The sequence below is a fragment of the Fusarium tjaetaba genome, assembly GCF_013396195.1.
Source record: "Fusarium tjaetaba strain NRRL 66243 chromosome Unknown NRRL66243_c0000176, whole genome shotgun sequence".
NCBI lineage: Eukaryota > Fungi > Ascomycota > Sordariomycetes > Hypocreales > Nectriaceae > Fusarium > Fusarium tjaetaba.
In genome coordinates this window covers 33,373-44,593 of record NW_023501372.1, presented here as the reverse complement: position 1 = coordinate 44,593, position 11,221 = coordinate 33,373, and the positions used below count along the sequence as shown (strand labels likewise).

The 11,221-nt window shown below is 49.2% G+C and overlaps 3 protein-coding genes across 3 annotated transcripts; 2 read left to right on the top strand and 1 right to left on the bottom strand.

Annotated features, from left to right (window-relative positions):
• Window positions 1-1,703: 1,703 nt before the first annotated feature.
• FTJAE_8236 (ATP synthase subunit beta mitochondrial) lies at window positions 1,704-3,989 on the top strand (the record flags this gene model as incomplete). Its single annotated transcript, XM_037355031.1, has 8 exons — window positions 1,704-1,756; window positions 1,812-1,925; window positions 2,027-2,162; window positions 2,250-2,271; window positions 2,347-2,432; window positions 2,486-2,528; window positions 2,586-3,096; window positions 3,254-3,989. 8 exons carry the CDS (start codon window positions 1,704-1,706, stop codon window positions 3,987-3,989), a joined length of 1,701 nt encoding a protein of 566 aa, XP_037204699.1.
• Window positions 3,990-4,692: 703 nt separating this feature from the next.
• On the bottom strand, window positions 4,693-6,219 carry FTJAE_8235 (sterol regulatory element-binding ECM22; the record flags this gene model as incomplete). The annotated part of the gene is made up of 1 exon (XM_037355030.1): window positions 4,693-6,219. One exon carries the CDS (start codon window positions 6,217-6,219, stop codon window positions 4,693-4,695), a length of 1,527 nt encoding a protein of 508 aa, XP_037204698.1.
• Window positions 6,220-6,676: 457 nt separating this feature from the next.
• FTJAE_8234 (ATPase family AAA domain protein) lies at window positions 6,677-10,747 on the top strand (the record flags this gene model as incomplete). The annotated part of the gene is made up of 3 exons (XM_037355029.1): window positions 6,677-6,843; window positions 7,390-10,507; window positions 10,718-10,747. The coding sequence occupies 3 exons, from the start codon at window positions 6,677-6,679 to the stop codon at window positions 10,745-10,747; spliced, it is 3,315 nt and encodes a 1,104-aa protein (XP_037204697.1).
• Between the last annotated feature and the right edge of the window lie 474 nt (window positions 10,748-11,221).

The window sequence follows — 11,221 nt, the reverse complement described above, 5'->3', positions numbered from 1 at the left end:
GTCTTATGGATACTGCGCAAACGATAGCAAGGCACTGCGAGTACCGGAATCACGCCCATTGACTACATAGTAGTGGGTAGCTAGGTAGATATCGCGCGGCGAAATATGAGGGCAAATATCGAAGTTTTTGTGATGCTTAATTAAAGAGAAAAGAATGAAGATCAAGAGCTTAAAACGAAATGCCACTATTTATACGACACAAGGACCGATCAACATATTACATTATCACATTAAATCAAGGTGGCAGTGAAATGTTCTCGCAGTCAGTGCGTGCAATACCAGCTCGAATCACAGCCAAATAGTAAAATAAATCCCAAACGAAGAGAAATTGGAATATCATACACTACATTCACTTGGCCCGGATTTGATAAAGGAGCTATATAATAAAATGGGGCATCAATTCCCAAAGGGAGCTGCAAAAGACTTATCCTGCGATAGCCTCAAAGTATACGTAGAATTGGCTCAATTGTTGTTGAAGTCGAAGTCAACTCCAGTGTCCCAATACCTTTTCCCCAAGCGCAAGGAATGAATGGGTATAAGTGTTATTTGAAACCCGGTTATCGAAGCTAATCTGGATGTCGTCAGGTTGAGATCCAATTGTAGGTTTGAACCGGGGTCGGTTAATGGGGTGGGACGACGGCCTGATGAACGGCTAAGGGGAAGGGAAAAAGTTGTAGGTATCCGTACAGAGTACGATAATGGAACAATTGGCAAATCTCAGCCAAAATTTAAATGGGCCACCTAAAACTTGCAGCTCGCAATTGCCCGTTATCATTGGCTGAAGCCAGGACCATCTCGTCGTAGCTAACAGCCAGACCAATAGGGTCAAGCACCTGAGGGAAGAAGATGGGATGCAAGATGGGGATCCCTGACTGGTCTTGTTGCCCCAGAAAAGCCTTGAATTGACAGCATCTCATGTGCAAGAGAACGTGGATGACGCTGGTGATGATTGAAATCATGATATTGTAATGGAGATGTGAATCTATATAGCGCTCAGCACTTCGAATTGATCAGGCTGCGCTCGTTATCTACACTGAGCCCGGTATTTATTTGTTATGCAGTATCCGTACTACCGTGGTTTTCGGATCATCAGCCAATGCATCTTGAGATGCCACCACCATCTCATTGAACTCAGCAGCAGACATGTATGTACGGAGTAAACCAAACCAGGTTAATGCTACTTTCCCCGCTCTGTTTTGTATGTTCCCTCTCAATATGGCATCCAGGGTTCCCTACCTAACTACGAGATCACCGATGCCTTCAACCTCAACAATTGAGTCAATTCTAGGCAAAAGATTCGGGTTCGGGTGTGGATCAATGCTCAGTCATTTACCTTTCCATGTAAGGAAGAATGGGCCGGCCCCATGATTAAGTTGAAGATACGGACTAGAAACAAAGCCATTTAGTTTTGCCTGCAGACCTAAGGAATAAGGACTCAGTGACGATTATGAGGCATCTCTCAGCCTCTCTCCACTGTCGCTGTTTACATCCATGTCTACCAAAATGCTTGGCTCTGTTCACAAGACGGGGGGAATCTAGGTAGGATATAAATCCTAAATAATTAAAAGTCTTAGATAACTTAGTACAAGCTTAGGATATCTTTTCCTAAATTTATTTCAACACCTTATATCAAGGTCTAGGTGGTCTTTTCTTGCTCCCCGAGAGACAAGGTGGGAGCGTAGGTCTCTGCGAATAATCCCGTCATGCTCATCCCGGGAAATTGCCGGCACCGCAGCTTTCCCCGGCGGGGCCAGAGGTAATTTCGGGCTAGCGTTCCACGTGACACTCTGCGAAAGCTCTAACCGACCAAGTCGTCCTCCCGAGCAAAACTGCTCAACTCCCGTAAAAGTTCTCCTCAGCTTCAACCAACCTCTCTCCACTCCCATCTCTGATCGCTCTTTGTCATCTGGCAAGATGTTCAAGAGGTGAGTAACGATCGCACGAACGAATGTCGAATATTTTTCGATGACGTTTCCCTCCCAATTGAAGCCCAATTGAGCTGACCCTTGTGTTTTTCCCTCGGCAGCGGCATTTCCTCCTTCGCCCGCGCGGCTCGCCCGGCCGTCGTCCCTCGACGTGCCCTCCGGCCTTCATCTCTCCGACTCCCCATCTCCAGCCGATGGGCGAGCACTGCCAGCGTCGGCACCGGCAAGATTCACCAGGTGAGAACGAGCCGCTCCTCAGTCAATTCCGGTCGCCCGGGCAATACCGACCGCACAAGAACTCCGCGCTAACCCGACTGTTCGCAGGTCATCGGTGCCGTCGTCGACGGTTAGTCAATCATCTATCATAGGCTCTCGGCGAGCCTGGTGCAAGACGACGAAAACAATACTGACATTTTTGCAGTCAAGTTCGATACTCAGAAGCTCCCCGCCATTCTCAACTCTCTTGAGACTGAGAACAATGGCCAGAAGCTCGTTCTCGAGGTTTCCGTATGTTCACGTCCAATTGCCTTGTATGACTGGTCAATTCTAACATCCTCAAGCAACATTTGGGAGAGAACGTCGTCCGTTGCATTGCTATGGACGGTACGTTATGATCGCTTCGAAATTTCTCATACTTCAGCCCCTAACACATTTTTGCAGGTACTGAGGGTCTCGTCCGAGGTGCTTCCGCCCAGGACACCGGTGCTCCCATCACCATTCCTGTCGGTCCCGCCACTCTTGGTCGTATCATGAACGTCACTGGTGACCCCATCGACGAGCGTGGTCCCATCAAGACTGACAAGCGCCTTCCTATCCACACCGAAGCCCCCGAGTTCGTCGAGCAGTCCACCTCTGCTGAGGTTCTTGTCACTGGTATCAAGGTCGTCGATCTTCTTGCTCCCTACGCCCGTGGTGGAAAGATTGGTCTGTTCGGTGGTGCTGGTGTCGGCAAGACCGTGTTCATTCAGGAGCTCATCAACAACATCGCCAAGGCCCACGGTGGTTACTCCGTCTTCACCGGTGTCGGTGAGCGAACCCGTGAGGGTAACGATTTGTACCACGAAATGCAGGAGACTTCCGTCATTCAGCTTGATGGCGAGTCCAAGGTCGCCCTGGTCTTCGGTCAGATGAACGAGCCCCCTGGAGCTCGTGCCCGTGTCGCCCTTACCGGGTAAGTTGATAGATAGTGCCTTCCCTTCCTGTCACAACGCCTCAACACCAGCCCCACCCCCCACATGCATACACATATATACATTGATACGCATCCTACACAACGATGTTTTGTTTACGACTCTTGTTGGACGCCAGCTAATGCAATATCTCGGCAGTTTAACGGTCGCTGAATATTTCCGTGACGAAGAGGGTCAGGACGTGCTGCTTTTCATTGACAACATTTTCCGATTCACTCAGGCCGGTTCCGAGGTGTCTGCCCTTCTCGGTCGTATTCCCTCTGCCGTCGGTTACCAGCCCACCCTGGCCGTCGACATGGGTGGTATGCAGGAGCGTATTACCACTACCACCAAGGGTTCCATTACCTCAGTCCAGGCTGTCTACGTCCCTGCTGACGATTTGACTGATCCTGCCCCTGCCACCACTTTCGCCCATTTGGACGCCACCACTGTCTTGTCTCGTGGTATCTCTGAGTTGGGTATCTACCCCGCTGTCGACCCTCTCGATTCTAAGTCCCGTATGTTGGATCCCCGAGTTGTTGGTCAAGAGCACTACGACGTCGCCACCCGTGTCCAGCAGATCCTCCAGGAGTACAAGTCTCTTCAGGATATCATTGCCATTCTGGGTATGGATGAGTTGTCTGAGGCCGACAAGCTTACTGTCGAGCGTGCCCGCAAGATCCAGCGTTTCCTGAGCCAGCCTTTCACTGTCGCCCAGGTTTTCACTGGTATCGAGGGTAAGCTCGTTGACCTTAAGGAGACCATCAACTCCTTCAAGGCCATCCTTAACGGTGAAGGTGACAACCTTCCTGAGGGTGCCTTCTATATGGTTGGTGACTTCGCCTCCGCCAAGGCCAAGGGTGAGAAGATTCTTGCTGAGCTTGAGGGTCAGTAAGGGGTTTAAGTATTGACGTTAATGCCGCGGGAGACGGGAGGAGAGAAATAAAGGACCTGTGTATAGAGAAGAGGAACAAAGGTCCCGGGAGGTTTCTCATAAGCTCCGCCAAGTCTCTTTTGTGAGCTGTGTACTAAGAAATCAACAAAATTCCTCTTGTAGCCATATCAAGCTTTCTTTTTTACCAAATGTGAACCATTCTGACTTGCCCGTGATGTGATGAATGCCCTCAGGGTGTGAGAAAATATCAGAGCTTCTATTAGGTATCAAACTAAACTTATGTAAAGATATCCTAAGCTTACATAAAGTTACCTAAGTTTTTTCATCATTTAGGATCAAGGTCCAAAGTTTCCATTCTTCCCGCAGACCTCATGCCTACCTGACTACCTATACTTAATATCCACCAATCTCCAGTCGATGTCACAGTTGGCCTATTTGGTTTTGTTTACTCAACATCCGTCGAAGGAATTCTCTATTCCATGACCTTGAGTGATGACTCACAGTATGATATCTTGGTACCTCATGATGAGTTAATAGCAGAAATGGAAGATTCATAGTTATACATAAATTTGACTCTATTTTTGCTAAAAGGGAGACCTTCAAGTCTCACGGGTATCCAATGAACCGTTCCCAAACATTCTTTCGTTTCCTGACTCCCAGCGTCATAAATTCTATCAAATTGTCCACCATTGAACAAGTTCGGTCATGGGTCGAATGTAAAGGTAGAGTTCATGTCAGTCCTCCATTTCTCAATAGCCTCCCCCTTGGTTATAACTTGGCCTCTTGAATCCATAAGCACGAGCTTCTTCTCAGCAGGTATCCACTCAACACGTCGTCCTTTCTCATCAACAAGGGTGACAGATGCCGTTGGGTCTAATCGTAGGCTGTTGGGCTTTTGCGGTGACCAATTTGGATCTTCGAACAAGACTCTTCCAAGCTCGAGCTCGCCTTCAACGAGGCGTGCCATGTGCGGGACGAGAAGGTATTGTTGCCACTCTGGACCGATGTGCTCGCAAAGATCTCGCAGTGAACGATTTCCGACGTTCTTTATCCACCAGACATCAGAGGGGAACTTAAGAAAAGCTGCATAGTACGCGAGAATGACAAGAGCCCGAGGGCGCAATTCGCGTGCGAGCTGAACGAAATTCCGGGGCACAAAGGTGAACCAGGTGATGATCCGCAGCATCATGATTGGCCCGAAACCGTCGTGTAAGTTCTGATATAAAGAGCCGAGGAATTGAAGTGTCTCGTAGTAGGTTTCCACGTTGAGAAAGTCTGGATCGGTGGGCTCGATGGAGTTGAGCATGGAGACGAGGCAAGCAGGAATGTGGTTTGTGGCTTGCTCAACGTCGACAGAAGGTCTGTTAAACAAACAGTAGAGGCCTGAGTCAATGAGTTTCTCAACACCCATGAGGTCAATGACGAGGCCGATTCCCCTCCAGACAATCATCCAATCGATCAAGTAAAGCTTTTTACCATCCTCATCGCGGAAGTTTTGGGATGATAGAGCAGTGAGCAATAGAGAATTGGCCAATAACGCCGGGAACGTCTCCGGCTGTGCTTTTTCCACAGCCAAGCGATATCCTTCAAAGGAACGGGCGCGATAGGTGAGAGCACGTGCAGGGTCATGGCTCAACTCAAGACTCTGCATGTGAAGACTTGCGAGACCAAATAACGAATCCATGAGAAACGGGTTATCAAATGCAACCTGAACCATTCTGTTTCTTAGGACCTCGTTGATAGGGTTAGCGGGTCCCTGGTCCACAGAGAAAGAGGTACACGTTGAACTGGTGTAGAACCAAAGGAGCTTCATATCTGTCACGTCCATTTGACCGTGGCGGAACACGGGTGAGACGGTCAACGGCCCGACCTCTTCCATAGGCTCATCGCCAGAAGAGATAGAGACGACGTCTGGCGAAGGAGCATTCTGAGGAGCGGATAGAGGTTCTGGTGGTCGTGGAGGAGAATTGGTGATGCTGCTATATGAAGAGGCAGCAGTTGAGGCTGCGGGAGTAGGATACACGCAATCAGCCTTGCGCAATCTGCATGATCGGCAGACAGGGCGAGCCTCGTCGCATTTCACCTTGCGAGCTTTACAATTGCGACATCCAGTTCGCGACTTCTTGTGAGGTCGTTTGGAATGGTAGGGCTTATTGTTATCGTAATTAGGCGGCGATCCTTCTGGACTTTCCGACTGGGGATGCTCTGATGAGGTCTGAGAAGTGTCCATGGCTGTTTGAGACTATAACATGGCTATCACGGACGGAACGAAATAGAACGGATTTATGTATGAGATGACAAGAGTGAGTTGAGTTAAGTTTTATGCTAACGTTGGGTTGAATGAGATGAGTTGCCCACCAACAGACAGTGGAAACCCCGCGTACGTGCGTCTCAGGTCTCAGAACCAAACAAGGCTTAGCAGCACTCCAAGTTAGTTCCATTGCAGTTGTGACTGGATGACGACTCTAGTCTATGATGACGATAAGATTTGTACAGTAGGATTCGGGTAGACGGGCTAGAATACCAATTAGTAACCTAGTGAAGACAGGCCCTGTAATCCAGTGTCGTCCAAGGTGTCCTAAGGCTGTTGAGTCTTCCTTGTAAGTGGGTTTATGATCTACAGTCAACATGTTGCTTGACTCGAATAAGCCCAACATCAAGTTTACACACTTAGATGGCATTCAAAAATGCATCAGGCAATATCCCCTCCCATATTGCGTAGTTCGACACGAGGCACAATCTTTGAAAACGAAGAGGACGCCCACTACCAGAGTCGGCAATCTGCAGAGCCCGTCTTACTCCTCATCAGCCAGCAGCCTAGACATCAGTCCATAGGAAGAGAGAGCATACTGTGGTAATGGGTATCCTGGCTTTGCGTAGTTTGACTCTTCTCCAAGTGGAATTGCTGTATCATTATGTTATATTGTATTATCGCCATTCCCAGATAGAGTTGATTTCTTATATCGTGTCTTGCAGAGTCTCGAGTCATCGACCAAGCAAAGCCTCAATAATCTCCCTGAAATCGTGTACTTGATCAGTCTCAGGATAGTGAATTGTATACACACGTATCTGTTGAGCCTTTGACTGTGTTAGATACCCTACGTCAACAGGAAATCCTCCAAGTCTTTTTCTTCAACAGACTTCCAAGACCTTATACAGAGAAACGAAAGTGACAGGGGTGTTTTCTATGCAACCTAGGTCATAGAACTTGTTATTTTGTCTATTCTTATATTGTAGAAGTCAACAGTTGTCAATTGATTAATAAACCAGACCCGAAATTCGATCGGGATTCGGCCGACTCAAAAAATCCGGCCCCGGTTTTGACGAAACTTTTGGGGAAATTGTTAAGCAAGACATGACAGGGCTCATGGCTCATAGTCATAACTAAGTTAGCTCATAGCTCAGACACAGCCTTGCGACCTGAGCTTCAAAGGCTTCGCCATAGTCTCCGAATCTCTCTCCTCTCGGTCCCGGCCGACGAGAAAGTCGCCCGGATGCAATCGACAGGGCTCCGTGCCCTGCTCAATCCTGCTATTGTCGCCGCAAGATCACAAGCCCGATCTCGAATACGCTATCGATCCTTTCAGACATCGTCAACCTGGAGAGATACAGGCGCAAGCGCAGGCGCAGGCGCAAACAATGGTGACAAACCACCAGGGCAGCCGGCAGCTGTAGAGGAGGAAGATGTGCAGCCTCAGAACGGAACCGAGACCGCACCAGGTCGTTCACGAGTTCGAACTTCGACCTCTGTGAAAAACAGAATAGCTCGCAAACATGCCGCCCCTGCGCTACCCCCCGTCAAACTACCACAAACGTTCCTTGACAACAACGTCACTCTTCATCATGCCTGGAGAAGACCACGTCTCCCAATCGCCCTCGCCGAAGATGCCAAACAACCAAAGACGTCCTCTATCTTTGTCGATCCTCAGGTCGCTGATAACAAGACTCGAATAATGGAATCCAACAGAGCCCTGGAGGATTACTTCGATGCGACATTCTCTGCCATGTCCGAGAAAGTTGCTGATCGTGTCAAAGCTGTTGCTGCTCTTGATGCCAATTGCCACCCAGAGGAGCTCGTACATAAGTTGACGAGCCTGACACGCGCCCACGACATGCTCCTCGATTCAGCATGGCATCTGGCTGATTCGCTATATCCTGCCCGACACGCGGAATATATATACACCTCAAAGCCATTCTGGTGGTGGCACTACTATAAGGATTTTGACCGACATGCCCAAGAGTTTCGCGACCAGTTTCTTTCAGTTCAGACAGGCCTCGACAGCATTCTCGACTATGACTGGAGACTTGACCACTCCCTAGCCCAAGCCATCGCCGACCTACCCATTCTCACATTCTCCTCTATTCGATCTGCTCTGCGCCGAGAATTAACGACACCACCCCCTCCTGACTCTGAGTCCAAAAACCTCAAGCGTCAGATTACCTTATTGTCCATGTCCGGCTATAGTGGACAAGCCATATCAGAGGCTGTCGCAGAACATATCGCCTACTTCAACGATGCCGATCTGGTTAAATTGAACGCCCAAGATTTATCCGTTATAGTAGGAGACTATCTAGACCAGGACTGGGCTTATTCGCGAGGCTCACTCTCCAACATGGGATTCCGTGCCGCAGAGATGAATGGAAAGCTCTACAAGGATCCCGATATGGTGACACGGCACGAGGAAGAGGACAACGACCCCGACACGGGCGTGATTAACATTCGCGCAGCCTCGGGCTCGCTTGAAGACGAACTTTCCAAAATCAAGCAGGGTGGCTATGACCCTTTTGGCAAATGGGAGAACCTCAAGATCGATAAGGTCCTGGATCAAATTATACAGGCTGCCGAGATCAAGCAGGGCTCCCCACGTGAGAAGCCTCTCATCATCCATATCCACGACTTCATTGAACTCAGTATGACGCTTGAGGGTTCAATGCTCATCACGAGATTAAGAAATATTGTGGATTCAGCCTGGCAACAAGGTTCCAAGGTTGCGATTCTGGGAACTTCCTCGAGTGAGCAGCCTTCAGAGGAGTATCAAAGCACGCTTCGAGACCTCTCAATCGGAGACTTTGTGATTTCTCGACATATCGATCCTTCTCGCACCCTGAGGCAACCCAAACCATCTGGCGGCTTACAAACTTCCAATGGCCATTTTGCTCTTCAGGACACAGACATTTTCGTGGAGAATGTTCAAAACATCAACCGCATGCTAAAATCATTAGGTAGCCAATGTACCCTTGAACTCTCAGACGCTCATATGAAGATCTTTATGCACGCCACAGACACACGAGCTCAGATGCTCAAGAAATCAGTTCTTCCTCTACCAGAGGTGTACAACATTGCATGCGCCGCAAAACGCCACGAGGAGGAGGCCGCAGGTGCTGCACCAGGAGGAGTGTATGAGCGGCTTCTCATGGGTCCTTTAAGGCAGAGGCCTGGGCAGCGATATCTCGACGAGCCTGAGCAGGACGGCAAGACGCAGGGCGAGGACTCGCAGAAGAAGGATGATGATCCGCAATCAGGCGGCCGGGCAGCCATGAAGCTGAACGAGTACGAGAAGCGGATATCATCGGGTCACATTAATCGTCAGAACTTGAGAACGACTTTCGATGACGTTCATGTCCCCAAGGAAACCATATCTGCCCTCAAGCTTCTCACAACCCTGGCGCTGGTTCGACCTGATGCCTTCTCTTATGGCGTACTCGCCCAAGATAAGATCCCTGGATGTCTTCTGTACGGACCTCCAGGCACAGGCAAGACGTTGCTCGCAAAGGCAGTTGCCAAGGAGAGCGGCGCAAACATGCTCGAAATCAGTGGTGCAACTATAAACGACAAATGGGTTGGGGAGAGTGAGAAACTTATCCGGGCAGTCTTCACGCTGGCCAAGAAGATCTCACCGTGTGTCGTCTTCATTGACGAGGCCGATTCTTTACTAGCAAACCGTAGCATGCTCGGTGCTCGCGCATCACACCGCTCTCACATCAACCAGTTTCTAAAAGAGTGGGATGGCCTCGAGGAGACAGAAGCCTTCATCATGGTTGCCACCAACCGTCCGTTCGACCTCGATGACGCTGTTCTCCGCCGCTTGCCGCGTCGTCTGCTTGTCGATCTGCCTCTACAAGCAGACCGTACTGCCATTCTGAGGATCCTCCTCAAGGGCGAAACCCTCGACGCTGCCGTCTCATTGGAAGATCTAGCCAAGCGCACTCCCTACTACTCGGGCTCTGACCTCAAGAATGCCTGCGTCGCTGCCGCCATGGCTGCCGTAGAGGAGGAGAATGAAGCTGCTGCACGCCACAGTGGTCCTGAGCCATATGAATACCCTAAGAAACGTATTTTGCGCCAGGACCACTTCGATAAGGCCCTTCGCCAAATACCGGCTAGTATCAGCGAGGATATGCAGTCTCTCAAACAGATCCGCAAGTTTGATGAAGAGTACGGGGCTAAGAAGAAGGGTGCAAAGAAGACAATGGGTTTTGGCGTCGGCGTAGAGAAGAAGTTTGCCGATGCTGAGGAGGTAAGAATCCGTCGTGGCCCATGATATTGGGCTTGGGTTTGGTTTCACATTTTTATGCATCATGGCGTCAGGCAGGAATCTTTCTTTGTATAATACACTCATATATAGACTTGGCCAACACAGAGGTACTTATGATGGATTGAACTGAATGGCGAGTTTGGTTTTGGTATGGGTAAAAACAGCTAATAAACTATAGAATGATATAACCAGACACTGAGCCACGATCCTGAGGCCCAGTAATGACTGTCGTAATGGGTCACTTAGACTCTATTGGGGATTGTTCAGCCTGTAACCCCTCAGATGACTGCAAAACAAGTCTCATCCGACCTATCTAGCCCTCAACACTGATAGTACGACTCGGGTTGCTGCGATGATAATGGGCAACATCACCGTCCCCGACCATCTCTGAGGCCATCCATGGCAACGAAACATTTGAAATCTATAAAAGTGGCTGAGGTATCTCCACAAAGACACGACTAATATGTCGTTAGTTCGAAGCAATTGCTGGCTAAACTTTGATCATGGTGGAAGCAGAGACGGAAGCCCAAGTCGAAATTGGGTAGAGGACATCAATGATGAGTAGAGTGACCAAAAACATCACTTTACGACAGTCTTCGACAAATCAGGTAAATGTTTTATGAAAGCCCTTTCTATATTTCATCGATCCGCCATGCTTTCTTCCCTAAGCTGATCATTACGTTTACAGAAATGGGC